The sequence below is a fragment of the Protomyctophum parallelum genome, assembly GCF_964188405.1.
Source record: "Protomyctophum parallelum genome assembly, chromosome: 7".
NCBI lineage: Eukaryota > Metazoa > Chordata > Actinopteri > Myctophiformes > Myctophidae > Protomyctophum > Protomyctophum parallelum.
In genome coordinates this window covers 40024135-40041606 of record NC_139705.1, presented here as the reverse complement: position 1 = coordinate 40041606, position 17472 = coordinate 40024135, and the positions used below count along the sequence as shown (strand labels likewise).

Sequence of the window (17472 nt, the reverse complement as noted above, 5' to 3'; positions counted from 1 at the left end):
ATTGCTTCTCATTTTATTTAGAGGTTGCAGATTACATTTCAGGATCAGCTTAATGAGACCAGAAATGGTGCAACTTCATGCCCTGTTAACTGAAAGGTAAAGGCTTTGAATAACAATGCCTTTCTTATGCCAAAGCTCCACTGCAGCCATAGGGTATCGCGTCAGCTTCAACGCAGGGAATATGTTCCCTTTTTAATGGGTGCTGCGTTGCGCTGCGTTGCATTGCGCTACGTTGCATTGTGCTGCATTGTGCTGCATTCGCCCCCATTGGCCCTATGGTAATTGTTTTGACACCATCCGAACGCAACGCTGTTAACACAACACAACACACCTGCTCGGGCTGGTGCTGCTATGGTCATTCAATGGCCATATTAGGGAGTTCAACAGGCATTGACGTTTGTGCCGCTCAACCAATATAAGTCGTAGTGCACAATATACATTCTCACTCTCACTTCTGTGTTGCCACTGTTAAAATGTTGCGCTGGACGTTGCATCACCATTGGAATCCATTTATGCATAATGCTGTGGTAGTGGGGCATAAGGTGTACTACTTAAAAGGGGCATATTTCCTTGATGATTTAGAACTGATGCGGGTGGATGTCTTCAACACAATGTCTCTTCGCTGGATGACAAAGGTAGTGGCAAAGGTAGAAGGACAAATCCCCCCTCCCCCCGCACGCCATGGTCCGACAGCTGTGCTAATAGACCACATCATCTACCTCTGGGGGGGAGTGAATTTTGCAAGTGAACACTGCAACGTGCTTTACGCATTTGATGTCAACACCCACAGCTGGTCCATGCCCAAGGTTTCTGGCGCTATTCCAAAGGGGAGAGATGGCCACTCAGCCTGGCTCTTGGGGAAGGTGATGTATATATTTGGAGGACGCACAGATAGAATCACAATACCGGAAATAATAGACAATAGCATGTACAAGTTGGACACCATCACAATGGTCTGGGCCTTTGTTAACACCAGAGGCAGTCCAGCACCTGCCGGATACTGGTTTTCTGCCACCATCATCAGGACAAAGGTGTATGTCTTTGGGGGTCAAGGGTGGGACAATGACCAGTACAATAATGTCAAAGTGTTTGACACAGAGACCAACTTATGGCTGGGCACACCTTCTGCACAGCTTCCAGAAGCACGTGCTTCTCATTCAGCTTTTGCCTACAATGGAGAGCTGTACATAATTGGTGGCCGTAGGTTGTATAGTCGTAAAAAATACTTCAATGATATATGGAAATTCAATACAGAGACCTTCTGCTGGAAGAAGGTTGAGCCCAAGGGGAAAGGTCCGTTTAAGATGTATGAGATGTGCTGTTGCATGGTGGGAGATAGTATCATCCTAGGATGTAACAAGACCACTGACCTGTACATCTTAGACATGTGTCCTAGTCTGAATGCATTATGTAAACTAGCAGTTATTCAGTATGGTATAAATCAGTCTGAACTCCCACACAACATCAGATGGGAACTGGCAGCCAAAGCTAATATCCCACCTGTCAACGGTCATTCATTCACGCTGAGTATGAATGATATAAGGTTTACCAAACGGACGATACATCAAGCTGGGAACAGGCTAGGCGGTCAGCCCAGCTGAGAGGCTGGCCTGACCTCAGTGGATTGGATGACCACCTGACATGAAGAGGCCTTCATGTCCCGATGGATCCACTCACAAAGACCAATGCCCTGCGGGTTGTACGCCGTAGTGCCGTGAATCTTCACCCCCAGGTGTTCAGCAACCGCAGTCCAGAGCTCCGAGGGGAACTGGGGATCCCGGTCGCTTGTGATGTCCCCTGGCATGCCAAAGCGGGCCACCCAGCACCCGATAAAAGCCTGGGCCACCGTAACCCCAGGGGTGTGAGGTCGAGGTGCTCTGGTGGGGGCAGGGCATGGACAAACTGCGTCGGTTTGCGAGGAAAACAGAATAACCCGGAACCGGAAAACCTTTACTCTCTTCCTGAACCTGTGCTCTTAAAGACACAATACCTCTCCTGGTAAATGTGTCTGAATGTCATAAGGCCTCTCCAAATTAGAGCCCTTTTCACTGAAAGCCTCCTGCTATTACAGGAAATCTCCTAATAATATGGACGGGTTAAATGCCCGGGATGAATGCTGAAGTCTTAACATCTTAAACCCCAGGGGAGTCCAGGAGGGAAAATCAAAAATATCTGAGTTGGAACCTGAGACCTTGACCAGCCCCATTCACCCGCTGAGAGCTGTTCATGAGGTGGAGGGATTGCGGCCATTAAGCTGAAAAGTGCAGAAAAAACAAAAATGTGCAAAAGTTTCTAAATTGTCACATTAAGAAATGAGGTTACAAGCATGAAAAGAGGTGAAATAGAAGGGGTCAAATAGAAGGAAAAAAATCACACCTGTGTGAAGTGAGGGGCGCTCTTATCATCATACATTATTATGACGTAAAATAGACACTATTTGCTCTGACACTATGACGTTAAATTCTCCATTCATTGTCAATGGGAATTTAATGTTGTGTAGGACAAAGTTTGTACAAACACATCAAAAGCTGCATATTACCGACACAGAGGAGGTGACAAATTGTTTAAACAAGGTTATTTATTTATTTTATTTTTTTGTCAGGTGAAACCTGCCTTATGAAAGCTCATGAAATGTAAGCGATCTTGTCATCAATGGGAGTCGCCTAAGCCAATGGAAGCCGCCTAAACGCCGCCAGCGTAGTAGCGACCTAGTTTAAACAACCATTTCCACCACTCTTGTAAACAACTTGCCACCACGCACAAAAAGCTGGGTCTGTAAAAGGATGACTTTAAGTTCACTGAGGAAACATGTGCAAAAGAATAAAAATAAAAGATGCAATTGAGGCCACGATTTTATCCCCAACAGGTTCATAATACCAACCTGTCCATCAGGCAGTGTCACATCCTACAATATTTTAAGCTTGCACGAATAACCCTCAACTGTGCTAAAAAGGAAGAAAACAAGACCTGCAACTACGCCAATCATACATATAGAAGCATTCATGAACAATATAGGTAAGTATATTGTATGAGTAAGGAAACAGCGAGACAGGAGACCTTGGGTGCATCAAGGTAGTTTACTCTCTTTCTACATAAAAGGATTACAGTACACACTGTCGGTGTAACCCGGAACCGGAAAGCCTCTACTCTCTTCCTGGACATGTTCTTACCACCGTGCCAGATGTTGCGAAGAATCGTATACATCTCAGGAAGATATTGGATGCAGATATAATATAAATTCTTATATTCGGCTGTGTTTAATTCTATTTTTTCTATTTGTAATGCTGAAACTTCCAGATTGGTTGTAAACTTTGCATTTCTCGAACGTCACTTTGTTATTAAAGGAGAAAACCACACCAAAACACATGCACCCTATGCACTCCCAGTGTCACTGTCCCACAGAAAAATGCAGCTTAGAAAGCTATAGTTGTCTTCATTCTAATGTGGGTATTTTAGTAGCTCCAAACTTTATTTTTGGGGGGCTACCGGGCTAGCCCCTTCTATGCCCAGCTTTGTGTGTTTGTGTGAGGAAAGAAAAGTGAGGACGCCAATTGTGATTGGCTGGAATGTGATGATGAAGATAAGAGCCTATATTCATATATATTTTTTTTTTTATTAAGTCTTTGCTACTCAAATTATACTGAATGACCTTTTGCATGTACATACTCATTAAAGAGAAGTTTGCAATATTGTATTGCAAATATAAGGTTCTGAATAACAAAATGTATTTAATTGTCTTAATATTGTTTAAATAATAAATAAACAAATAAATAAAACTATTTGCAAAAGGGAAAACTGTTATTATATTATTATTGATAAGTGAATACATTATCTGTTTAAGTTTAAGCTTTTAACATTAAAATATCGCGTGGTTCAACTTGCCCATCGACTTGGATCAAATACCCCTTACTTGGGGGAAATTGAGCCACATGACCACTTTTCTTAATGAAAATATGGGTAGATCATTCGATTTTACTGCCATCTCATTTGGCCTTGCTTCCAGGACAACTTAAGCAAAAAGTGGTTCATCTTACTTACCTCGTTCTCCCCTATATATATTGCCCTTTTAAAATCATCTTTACAAACACCTATAGGTTTTTGTAGAAGGCTTTGATGTGCTCTACACCAAAACGCCCGAGTGGGAGGGCAGTTTGTTAATGTTGTTGCAATGTTTGTAAAGAAGACGTTTAAGTAGTTATAGCAGCAGGCTACATCAAGCTTGTGATCGTGATGAGGGTGTCCTCCGATTTTATGTTTATGTTTGTAAACTTGGTTTTTAGTTTCTGAACGCAGCAAATTGGTTGTTTATAGTATAGCTTCCAGAGCTCGAGGATTGTTTTTGTTTTCCTCTTTATCATTGATAAAGTTTATTTTTGTGGATATGGTCAAGGTAGTTTTTAGGATGGATATTGGACCCTCTTGTAAACAAGTGTAATAATGCTTTATTGGCTCGCCCACTCACAGTTAACAGTCTTTGTATTGAGTCTGTGCTTGAAATGTAGCCTACTGTAATTCTGCAAACTGTTAATAAATATTTCAATCAATCAAGCAAAGCCCAGTTGGGGTTGGAGATCACTGTCGAAGCGCTTGGCTAGCTTGGACTTGCATAACATTTTTTGTCTCTGACTTTCATTGCAGTCATTGCAGTCAGTAGGCCTATACTCTATACACGCCCCAACACCCCAACACCATTTCAATTAAAAAACAAGAGAGCGGTATTTTCCACTATGTTTGAAAATGACATTTTTTTTTTATTGTTTAACTTTGTCTACTGAGGGGTTTATATAATACTGTACAGATCTAACGATTCTAGAAATAATTGTGGTCAGGCGATTTTGATCACTACCTACTGTGCCAATCAGCGGCGAGGACCACGGAGGAAGACAGGTTAACGGCACCATATAACTCTATACGGCACCAGATTTGAATTGTCATCATTTCACTGCAGAACGGCATCATGGATCCTATGTATGCAAGGCGCACTTCTGCTAGGAATGGCCACAACTCGCAAGGCGAGTCTGGCTCGTCTTCCGACGATGAGCTGCAGCTGCTGGTTAGTATAGCCATAATAGTTTAAGTTCTGTCTTGTATTCATTGTTAATTATTTTGCCCAGTGAAAAGTAGCTGCAGGTGTTTGGCAATAACGCAACTTGCTATCTTAACTTGTTTGAGGTGACACACCGTGTATGTTAATTAACCGTGTGAATAACATTTATTAACACACAACAATATTATTATAAACAACAACATTGTGCTCCTGAAGAATTGTGGTCAGAAACTGTGTATTGGTGATGGTCTCAGTTTTTGCTATCTTGGCGTTTAACCGCATGTCTTTGGACTTGAATTAAGGCTTTAACACGATTACTGTACATGACTGTCTGAGTCACTATCATATAATAGCATATAGGCTACGTTTAAAACGACACAATCCCAAACACATGTAGTCTACTATTAGTAGTAGAATAAGGATAGAATAAGGTTTATACCGGTAGGTTTGAGTTTGACCGTTTAAGTTTATAGTTCACTTTACGTGTAGGAATAGCCTACCACCAGGCTGAGCCTGGAGTTCCGCCGAGTAAAAGGTCGAGTTACGAGTTCGTTGGTGGTATTCTGGAAGTGGAAGCAGTTGGATTTTCCCTTTGAAACCATAAACAAAAACTGGACGGGGTTATTTCCAACTGCATGGTATGCTTTATCAGTTCACCAGTGAAAGTATAGTCCTTGAACCCCAAGACGTAGCCTACCCCACATTTCACATACCATCTAGCATCTGCAGGGTAGGCAATTTTAGTTGCGATTTTAGTTTTAATTCCTACATCCCCCATAGTCTACTGGAAGCGCAAATTATAATTGGTGTAGAAGAGCCACATTCATTATATTGCTTTTAAAATTAAGGAAACACTTTGTGTAGGCTATATATTGATTAATTCTGAGGTTAATTGTTGCTTATACATTGGACAGACATTTCAGAACCCAGAGGTCATGGTGTGAATGTTGACATACTATTATTTATTTAAATTGGATTTGTTTTGAAATTGAAATTATTGCAAATATTCCCAAACTAAACTGTCCCTTTTTTGTCCAAGGTAATAAGAGCAGCCGCACAGGATGTAGGGCGCCGTTTTGTGTGGTGCGACACCCAGGCAGTAAGTCTTTCTTCAAAATTAATTCACTATTTAAAGTTATAAGTTTTATATTGAAATTGTGCACAATGTCAATATTCACAAGCTTAACTTCCCTTTTTCTGACCCTTTGCCAGGCATTTTTATTAGTTCACCGTACACAAGAAGTAAGTTTTCCGCCCATATTTTATTTGAAAATGTGTACTTTTCCAATATTGTAGACTCGAGCTTAACAGTCCTTTTTCTGATACTTTTAAAGGTTTGGTACTGGCCCTCTAGAACATTCAGGAGACGCATGAATCACTGGAGAGCGGCCCAAGTAAGTCTACCATCCCACAATAACCAGTTAACCAGGGCTCAAATTAAGTAACCTTAAAAATGCTTGTAGTCCCATTCCGAAACCCAGTATACCATTTTGCATTTGTTCAGAATTCATTGAGAGGATAGACGATAGACCCTTGAGATGCAGCATCTCATTGTAGAGGGGTTCCTATACACAGATAAAACATTGCATGTAAAATAACACAATGCACCCACGTACAGATACCGTTAGCTTGCTCATTCTCTCCCACCCACAGCCCCAGCTCTCAACTCCTTTTAAACAAAGAATTGAAGAATACAGTATAATTAATGGCTTGTATAAAAGTCGGAAATTAGCGTTAGTACAAGTATTAAAAGCATGAACAGGTTGTTTCGAGACGTGAATACAAGGAAGTCCTGAAGCGGCCAAGTCAAATCGAGGCTTGTAGTGGAATTCATTCATTCAAACCTTTATTTATTCTCGAGAGACATTGAGGTTTCCCTCATTTGCAGTGTCGTCGAGATACAGTACAACATAATACAACATTTTCAAAGCAATAAACAAAAACAACAAAACAGAACAGCAACATTTTGTGATCTAATACATGTTTAACCCTAGTTTCTTGGGTTAAACATGTATTAGATCACAAAATGTACTAGAACACTAAACATTGTTTGTTACACCATCACTAAACACGGGTATATTTTACCCAATATAAAATGTTCCATAAAAAATATTTCTCATCAAAATATATTGCAGTACAGCAATACATGGCAACTTCAGGTACTCTTCTTTAATATTTCATCATGACTTCTCACAAAAAAAATAAAAATAGATTGCATGGGGGTGCAGAAACGTGCATATTATTTTAGAAATATTCCTAAAAAAGAAAAGAAAATGAAGTTGGGAACTTCTCCTTTGGTCCACCCATTCCTAAGACTGTGAGAATGGTCCAGTGAAGAAAAAAATCCATTGTGGATGTATTGGATTTTTCTCTATCACACTCACTAAACACGGGTGAAATTCACTGAACACCTGCCTAAAACCAGGGATTGATTGATTGATTGAAATATTTATTAACAGTTTGTAGAATTTACAGTACATTTTAAGCACAAACTCAATACAAAGACTGTTAACTGTGAGTGGACGACCCGATTAAGCATTACACTTGTTTACAACAGGGTCCACATTGTTCAATTCATCAAAACATTTAGAGACATACTAACATTTAGAGACATACAAATAGACATTTCTATGTAGCTAAAGAACAGAACAGGAATTCATCATATAGGAAGCAAAAAAGGGAAAAGATACATTATACAGTGAGGGGAAGTGGGGGGGGGGGTGGGGTGGGGTGGGGGGGATTCAGATTTTACAGAGGCCAGTTTCGAATTGCAGCCATCCGTAGGTGCCCTTTGAGAGCGGTTTTGAAGGAGTCAAGGGATTCACATGTCTTAATGACTGTTGGTAGGGCGTTCCGCATTTTGGTGGCATAGGAGCGAAAATAATTAGTCCCTTGTTTGTGCCGGGATGTGGTTAGGGAAACAAACCTACCTTCTATGATGTCACTGAGCATCATGAAGGTACTGAAAGACCATACACCACCAAGATACCCATGTACCTGTCTAAATACTTCCTTAATGTAAACGAAGTCCACACCCACAACACCAGAGGGAGTGCAACAAACCATGTACAACCCAGATTCGGCACAAACAAGGGACTAAATTCTTTTCGCTCCTATGCCACCAAAATGTGGAACGCCCTACCAACAGTCATTAAGACATGTGAATCCCTTGACTCCTTCAAAACTGCTCTCAAAGGGCACCTAGGGCAATTCGAAACTGGCCTCTGTAAAATCTGAATCCCCCCCACCCCCCCACCCCATTTTCCCTCACTGTATATTGTATCTTTTCCCTTTTTTGCTACCCATATGACGAATTCCTGTTCTGTTCTTTACCTACAGAGAAATGTCTATTTGTATGTCTCTAAATGTTTGTATGTCTTTAAATGTTTTGATGAATTGAACAATGTGGACCCTGTTGTAAACAAGTGTAATGCTTAATTGGGTCGTCCACTCACAGTTGACAGTCTTTGTATTGAGTTTGTGCTTAAAATGTACTGTAAATTCTACTAACTGTTAATAAAGATTTCAATCAATCAAAAAAAAGACCCTCCCACCTCAGACATCAGCAACATTATTAGTGTGGGCAACCAGACTCTAGTAATTGTAACACTTTATTATTATTAGTGTGGTTGCCTGAAGGCAACCATACTATTGTTTTTGTGACCTTTTATTATTGTTGTGGGCTCGCCTCAGCGAGCACACAATTGTTCTTGTCAGTTTATATTTATTCTTTATTCCAATTTCCGCCACTTTTTTTGTCACCTTCTAACTTCCACATACTTTATGCTAGAAATGTAGAACTTTATAATGTTCATCTATCTTTGAACTTTAATTGGTGAAAAAGTTGTTTTGAAAAAGTTTATACTTTTTAAAATATTTAACTTTATTTATAGTTTTTTCCTCCCATTGACAATGTATGGGATTGATCTCTAAATCAACCTCACTTTTGCAGCCTCATTACTCTGGCATACTTTGTCGTAGAAACGTGATTTAAACTTTAGAAAGCTCACACGACTCTGGACTTTTTCGTGGTTCAAACCGTATTCGAATACGTTAAACGGTTTTTCCGAAATCGCAGTTCAATCGCAGGCCGTTTCGCCTAATTAGTGCCAAGTTAGAGTGCAGGGCTTCTTTCACTAGAGTGCGTGAACAGAAAATCTTTCCTTGAAAATTTACCAAACAAATTGCCGTCCCGGCCAAAATATTCACTTTACACGCATGTCCTTTGGTCATTTTGTAGCCACACATGTCCTCTTTCACACAATGTGACCACCAAAACACAGAGACATACAGAATGTGAACTACGGCCTTTTAAGTGACACAAATACAGTCAATCTGCTCATTGACCTCAATTGTAAAATCCTTACGAGGAAATTATCGCGATGACAATTCTTAACTCGCTCTTATAACCACATTTTCGATCGTACCAACACCACAATCGCACATGGTGTACCTCAATATCTCAGGCCACTCACAGCGAAAAAAATATTTGCATTCGACTTTTACTTTTTGCGATAGAGCAATTTGTTCGGGCATAGTTTCCCCCCATTCAAAACCATTCAAGACCATTAGAGATCAAGACCTTCAAGTTGCGCGCCACTCCCAGTCATAGTGTTTGTCTTTTACACTTCCACAGCTGAGACATATAAGGGCTTAATTACAGGGCTGAAATTAAAGTTACAAGATCTCAATGAGTTGCTCTGCGATACCTTTTGGGCTTGTAGGTCTGCTATTTGTGCAATTGGATGGCCTTTACACAGCTCTCGCAAGCGCACGCACGCACACACACACACACCCTGTCTTCCTATTGGCTGGCCTTTACACAGCTCTCGCAAGCGCACGCACGCACGCACGCACACACACACGTTTATAAAAAAAATATTTTCAAAAAAAATTAAAAAAATTAAAAAAAAATTAAAAAATTAAAAAATGAAAAAAAAAATGAAAAAAATGAAAGAAATGAAAAAAAATTGAAGAAAATGAAAAAAATGGAAAAAAAAGAAAAAAATTAAAAAAATGAAAAGAATTGAAAAAGATGAAATAAAAATGAAAAAATTGGAAAAAACTTTGATTTTTTTTTTTTTTTAATTAAAAAATTAAAAACATTTAAAAATTAAAAACTTTAACTTTTTTTTTTAAACTTAAAAAGAAAAAACTTTTAATAAGAAACTTAATATTATTATTTTTTTACATTTAAAGAAAAATCTTAGACCATTATCAATAATCATTGTGTTTATGCTTTTAAAGATAGGCCTATATGCTATTTGAACCTTCTTTTTACATGTAAAAGTATGCTATTTCTGTTAAGCTCATGAATGCTTTTATATGTATACTCCATTGGATTGACTCTTTTTTTTCTTTTCCTTTTTTACCTTTTCTTAATTCATCAAGAATACATTGTAAAGCATTATTCATACATTACAAATCATTAGTAGACAGTAATACTTTACTTACTTTATTCTGCCACTTTTTGGGCATCGTACTACTTCCACATACTTTATTCCGCTTTATGCAGTTATTTATGCTTATTCTTTTTACCAATTTTTATACATTCTTTTTTAAACTTTTCCTTCAGCTTTAATACATTTTCTACTGTACATTATATACATTGCGTCTTTTGGCGAGCCCACGCAGTTTCTGCAGGGAACTGCTTTCTAGTTATTAATTTTATTATTCCACAGTAGTCTTTTTTTTGTCGCTTTATACCTCCCACACTGTACGCTGTACGCACTTGAGCCATATGTCAAATTGACCGGAAAAATCGGGAATCGTGTGCTTGTATTTTGTTAAGAGAAATGTTGTATAGTTTAATTGATATGAATTTATTAGTGAATTAAATTTCCCCATTGACATGAATGGGAAAAGGCAAAAAATCACATTCAAGTATTTTTTCCTCGGAGACTGTAATCACTATAGTTACAAAACTTTTAGGGATATTTCTTAATTATCACTAAAATTAATTAAAATTATAATTTTATAGGTCGGCCTCATGGTGGCGCTATAACAGCCCACTTTACCTTTTGGCTTATAACTCTTGAACCGTAGGTCGTAAAATCAAAATATTTTTTTCCCTGGATTCCTTGGGTCATGACGCATCTCCCCATATAGGCCACGCCCATTTCCGCCATGATGGATTTTCTGCCATTTTGAATTTTGTCCAAAACAAACTTTTTGCTTTTCCTCCTACATATTTTGTCCAAATCTCACAGAAATCGGCACACATGATCTCTGGACATATCCGATTAAAACACCAGATGCAGAATTCTGGTAGTGCGTATCGTTCGGCCGTAATCGTCTTCCGAAGTTAGTAGGAGGGGCCTATATCACAAAAATGCCATAAATCACGAACGGAATGTCCAATCCATCCCAAATTTCAATCACATGTCCGGGGTGGGTCAATCAACCAAGTTCTAAAAGCAATTCCATTTTCATCCATAGGGGGCGCCGCAAATGCGAGAAATGTAACCGTTTGTCGCAAAAACATAAATTTCGGGGGTTAAATCCCCTCCGAATTACTTACGCATGATCTAAGGCGTGACTTGAAATTGTAATTGGCTGGCAATACTAGTGGGAGGGGCATATGTAAGCCACTGCGGCAACCACACTCTGCAATTTTTTAAAATTGCGAATTTTCTAGTTGCTAAAATATAATCGTCCGGGTGAAAATCACCCATGTTTAGTGTTCTAGGGTTAAAAACTGTTGCAGACACTTGGGGGTAAGTCTGCAATCAAATATTTAAATTGACTGTATGTAATGGGAGAGCAGATCTTAAGCTGTAGTGTAAGTCATTCCACGTGGTTGGGGCACTAAAACAAAAGGCCGTTTTCCCCAACTCTGTGTTTACATTTGGAACCTTTAGTGTAAGCCAGTGACTGGAGCGTGTCCTATATGTTACAGGATTCCAATCCAGCAGAGCTTTAAAGCAGAGCTTTAATATACAACGGTAAAGTTCCATCAATTGATTTAAAAATAAATAGATACCAATGTTTATTTCACCTGTTGGCCAAGGAAGGCCAGCCCACTCTGTCATATAGGACGCAGTGATGTGTTCTATAAGGTTCACCAGATATAAATCACAGAGCAGGAATGGTAAAATGAATAGTAAATGGTGCATTTATATAGTGCCTTTATCCAAGGCGCATTCGCCCATTCACACGCACATTCATACACCGATGGCGGCGGAAACCATGCAAGGCACCAACCAGCACATCAGGAGCAATTAGGGGTTCAGAGTCTTGCTCAAGAACACTTCGACACTAACTCTGGGGGAGCCAGGGTTCGAACTGGCAACCTTGTGGTTACTATCTCTGCAACACTTTAGAGACGGTATGACTTTTATCTAAAGATGCTCATTTCCAATGTTCTCAATCTTAAACTTCACTACTGTCTTTTTTCAAGCATGCCGCCAACGCCGCAGCAGCCGCCGCCGCCCCCCCCCCCCGCAGCAGCCGCAGCCGCCGCCGCAGCCGCAGCCGCAGCCGCCGCCGTCCCCGCCGCCGCCGTCCCCCCCCCCGCAGCAGCCGCAGCCGCCGCCGTCCCCCCCCCCGCAGCAGCCGCAGGCGCCGCCGCCCCCCCCGGAGCAGCCGCAGCCGCAGCCGCCGCCGCCCCCCCCCCGCAGCAGCCGCAGCCGCCGCCGCCCCCCCCCCCGGAGCAGCCGCAGCCGCCGCCGCCCCCCCCCCCGCAGCAGCCGCAGCCGCCGCCGCCGCCGCCGCCGCCCCCCCCCCCGGAGCAGCCGCAGCCGCCGCCGCCCCCCCCCCCGCAGCAGCCGCCGCCGCCCCCCCCCCCGGAGCAGCAGCAGCCGCAGCCGCCGCCGGCGCCGCCGCAGCCGCCGCCGCCGCAGCCGCCGCCGCCCCCCCCCCCGGAGCAGCAGCAGCCGCAGCCGCCGCCGGCGCCGCCGTCGGCCGCCGGCGCCGCCGTCGGCCGCCGGCGCCGCCGCCGTCGCCGTCGCCCCGCAGCAGCCGCAGCCGCCGCCCCCCCCCCCCCCCCGCAGCAGCCGCAGCCGCCGCCGCCCCCCCCCCCGCAGCAGCCGCAGCCGCCGCCGCCCCCCCCCCCCGGAGCAGCAGCAGCCGCAGCCGCCGCCGTCGGCCGCCGCCGCCGCCGCCGTCGCCCCGCAGCAGCCGCAGCCGCCGCCGTCCCCCCCCCCGGAGCAGCCGCAGCCGCCGCCGCCCCCCCCCCCGGAGCAGCAGCAGCCGCCGCCGCCCCCCCCCCCCGCAGCAGCCGCAGCCGCCGCCGCCGCCGCCGCCCCCGGAGCAGCAGCAGCCGCCGCCGCCCCCCCCCCCGCAGCAGCCGCAGCCGCAGCCGCCGCCGCCCCCCCCCCCGGAGCAGCAGCAGCCGCAGCCGCCGCCGCCCCCCCCCCCCCCCCCCGGAGCAGCAGCCGCAGCCGCCGCCCCCCCCCCCGGAGCAGCAGCAGCCGCAGCCGCCGCCCCCCCCCCCGGAGCAGCAGCAGCCGCAGCCGCCGCCGCCCCCCCCCCCCCGGAGCAGCAGCCGCAGCCGCCGCCGCCCCCCCCCCCGGAGCAGCAGCAGCCGCAGCCGCCGCCGCCCCCCCCCCCGCAGCAGCCGCAGCCGCCGCCGCCGCCCCCGGAGCAGCAGCAGCCGCAGCCGCCGCCGCCCCCCCCCCCGGAGCAGCAGCAGCCGCAGCCGCCGCCGCCCCCCCCCCCGGAGCAGCAGCAGCCGCAGCCGCCGCCGCCCCCCCCCCCCGGAGCAGCAGCCGCAGCCGCCGCCGCCCCCCCCCCCGGAGCAGCAGCAGCCGCAGCCGCCGCCGCCGCCCCCGGAGCAGCCGCAGCCGCCGCCGTCCCCGCAGCAGCCGCCCCCGCCGCCGTCCCCCCCGCAGTCGTCTTCCCCGCAGTCGTCTTCCCCGCAGCCGCCGTCCCCCACGCAGCAGCCGCAGCCGCCCGGGGGGGCCCCTTCTGGCCACCCAGGAACTACCTAATACTTGAGGTGAGAAAAGCTCTGCAAAATTCATATACTTTCCGATTCTGTAAATGTTAAAACGTTCTTTTCCTTGATTCAGGATGGTACGATTTACGCCATAGTACAGCAGCACAATTATGGGCCTGCGCCTCCTGCTGCTGCGCCTCCTGCGGCTGCGCCACCTGTGGCTGCGCCTCCTGCAGCTGCGCCTCCTGTGGCTGCGCCTCCTGTGCCACCTGCGGCCCTGATGCCCTCTGAGAGATCTATGTATCAGCGTTTGTGTAATGCCTGGAATGAAAATGCAAGACCATTCCTAGGTGAGGCCTCTTAATTCCTGCGAGCACACATTTCTTCTTTTTAAGTTTTTGGTTGAATGTTTAATGTCATTTAAGTTTAGGTGTGTCTGTAGCTTTTATAAATATTGAAACAATAAAATAACATAATACATTTGGAACACAGGTTATTTTTTCTATTTCCTGCAAAATAACAGCTTTCCCAATTTTATTGTGCATGCAGTACAATTCGACCGCACATCTAGAGTCGGCTACCAGGCTCCACCTACGCAGTACTTCGAAAGAACTGTCAGAGTGCCAGGATATAGACATGCTCGTGTGCAGCGCTGGTATCGGTGGGACAGACATTGATTCCCCACCACCACCACCACCACCACCACCACACACATTCGATGGGGCAGAGGGATGAGGGACAAGGCCCCATGTATGCTGTAACCCTAACCCCACACACCACCCGCAGATTCCTCCTCAACCTCACTGGACATTTCATTGTTCCTCCCCTGCCTCACTTTTATTTTTATGTGTGTGTGCGTGTGTTACTGTGTTATTACCTTATTATTAAAATTTCACTGTGGTATTTCACTGTGGTATTTCCTATATCATGCCGGCCCGGGGGCCACACCTTCACTTAATGTGGCCCGCAGGTTAATATCTGTATATGATATATTATTTCAGCTGTTACAATCCAAAAAGTAAACATGACCCGCTTTAATTACTTCAGTCTATAAGAAATGCCACCCCATTTATTAAAAAAAAGATCAATGCGTATTTTCAGTTTGTAATCAAAAGTTATACAACTTCTGATTACAAACTGAAAATACTCAAACAAATGTTTATGTCCTATGACCATGTTCTTTTCTATACAACGTTTTGTAAAGCTCTATGCATCAGGAAATCCCCTGGGTTCTGAATACCTGCAAATCATAGTTAGAAAATGTGATGGCTTCTCACTTCACAAGTAAACAAACTTTTTCCCCTGTAAATTGAACATCCAGATTGCTTGAGGTTAGTCAATGTGTTAAAAATAGTGGTATACTTACGTGGTAACGCAGTCCAGCATCCACTGAAGTGTGTGTGCGCGAGTGCAGTGCACATGTAGGCTAAATGGTTAAATCATGCATTAAGCTCCTTTATCAAACAGCTTGACAGTGCATTTACATTCCATCTTACTTAAATGGTAAATGGTGCATTTATATAGTGCCTTTATCCAAGGCGCTTTACATAGATTGTGTATTACATTCACCCTTCACACACACATTCATACACCGATGGCGGCGGAAACCATGCAAGGCACCAACCAGCACATCAGGATCAATTAGGGCAGGGGTAGGCAACCTTTGGCACTGGTGCCAACCTTGGCACAAAGGAGGGTGATCACTGGCACACTGGCATAATAAAAAAAAACAATTACCGGTAAATAAACAATTAAGAAATGTAGTCAAATAAATGAATTCACTCATATTTGTATGTAAATTACATCCTGCACATCATTCTACATTAATTAAAACTCTGAACTCTGACTGGGGGAGGGAGATAGGAGGCCTATGCTCTGAGTCTAATGATCATTATAACAATGTGAAAGAAATTCAAAGAATATTTAACAAGGGAAAAGGTTATATTCGTGGACAATCAAAACATGTTGGAATTGTGGTGTGGTGTCATTAAAGTGACACACTGACTATCCAGAAACTAAAAACATGGCACTTTGTTTCAAAAAGGTTGCAGACCCCTGAATTAGGGCATCAGTGTCTTGCTCAAGGACACTTTGACGATAACTCTGGGGGAGCCCGGGTTCAGGGAGCAGGGCATCAATATTATATCCATATCATGATATTGGACTGATATGGTCTGTGATTTTGGATAATTGTGATATGGAAGTGTTCTATAAAAATATAAATATCGTATTAGGACAAATCAGTATAGGCAGATACTCAAAATCAAATGATCAGAATCGGATCGATAGCGTGCACGCATCCGCCTGGCTGACGGCAGACTGCTGGGCGGGCGCTGGCACTTTGGCATGGGGGGGGGTCATATGGAATGTCAGAAAAGGTCAGCTCCATATATGGAGATCTAAGGGTGGCAGCGGGGGTCTTCAGTGTACAGGGTCAGATGAGGTCAGATGGAATGATAGTTAATTCTGTATTGGCCATATAGGGAGCATGTCACTAGGTGTTACGGACAGACTGACTGACAGGTTTTGCAGTTTTCACGTTAAACTATAGCCCAGGTAGGCCCCAACTGGTTCAGAGACCAAGGGTTCTTATAATTGTCACGGCCCATGCACTTTTAACACCTTTTAAGAACTCCCCACCACGGCACCACCAGATATTTAGGGGCCCAAGCCCCCCATCCCCCACAGAGATGACGTCACGGCTGGTAGTTTTCGCCGGCTGCCGGCACGGCTGCACTATAAGAACTTTGGGGTAGGCCCGTCTAGAGTTTGAATGGACAGGTATCAGTCAAAAGGGAGACGTTGAAGAGGAAGGATGGATGGGGAAGCATGATTCTACGTCCATCTCTAGACAGAGACCCGCCCTTGGTAGGCCTAATGCCCCGCCTACCTCCGATTGGCCACATACACCTACCGAGTCTTCATCAGGTCTCAAAGATCTCACCTGATACATTGGGCACAAAGTTCTCTGCAGCACTGTTTAATGTAATTTAATTGTATGCGTTATGTTGAGTCTTGATGACAAAGTCAACAGTATACGCAATGAGTTATAAATAACACACATAAATGGAGGCAACTCAAACCATAAACAAGAAGTTTCCCCTTTTATTGAGAGCAGACAATCTGAATATAGATTTTATATAATCAGTTGTTTATTTTATTTTAAAACTTTAAGCATTAGACGGTAACAGAAAATTGTTAATTTGGCAGTACACTATTTTCAGAGTCGAGAAGAGATCAATCCCATTCTCATTCCATATGCCTATTCCAACTAATACACATATAAAATGGATATCAGTTGAATTTATATTTTGAGCTTTTCATTTCAAAACCAAATAGTCATTCCATCATTTCCAATAATGTGAGGATTAGTCATTGCCATCATCATCTCACCGGCTGTGGTTCTCATCACTGCCAACCTGTCCTGTGGAGGATGTAGAAAACCACGTCCCCTCACGTATACACAAAAACCAGCTGCTTCTTCTCACCTGTTTCAGTGGAACATGTAACATGTGACATGTATGTAACATGTGACATGTACCATGTT

General features: G+C 44.2%; 1 protein-coding gene across 1 annotated transcript; it reads left to right on the top strand.

The window, feature by feature from the left end:
* Positions 1–587: 587 nt before the first annotated feature.
* On the top strand, positions 588–1601 carry LOC310862090 (kelch domain-containing protein 3-like; the record flags this gene model as incomplete). Its single annotated transcript, XM_083769827.1, has 1 exon — positions 588–1601. The coding sequence occupies one exon, from the start codon at positions 588–590 to the stop codon at positions 1599–1601; it is 1014 nt and encodes a 337-aa protein (XP_083625953.1).
* Positions 1602–17472: the final 15871 nt, after the last annotated feature.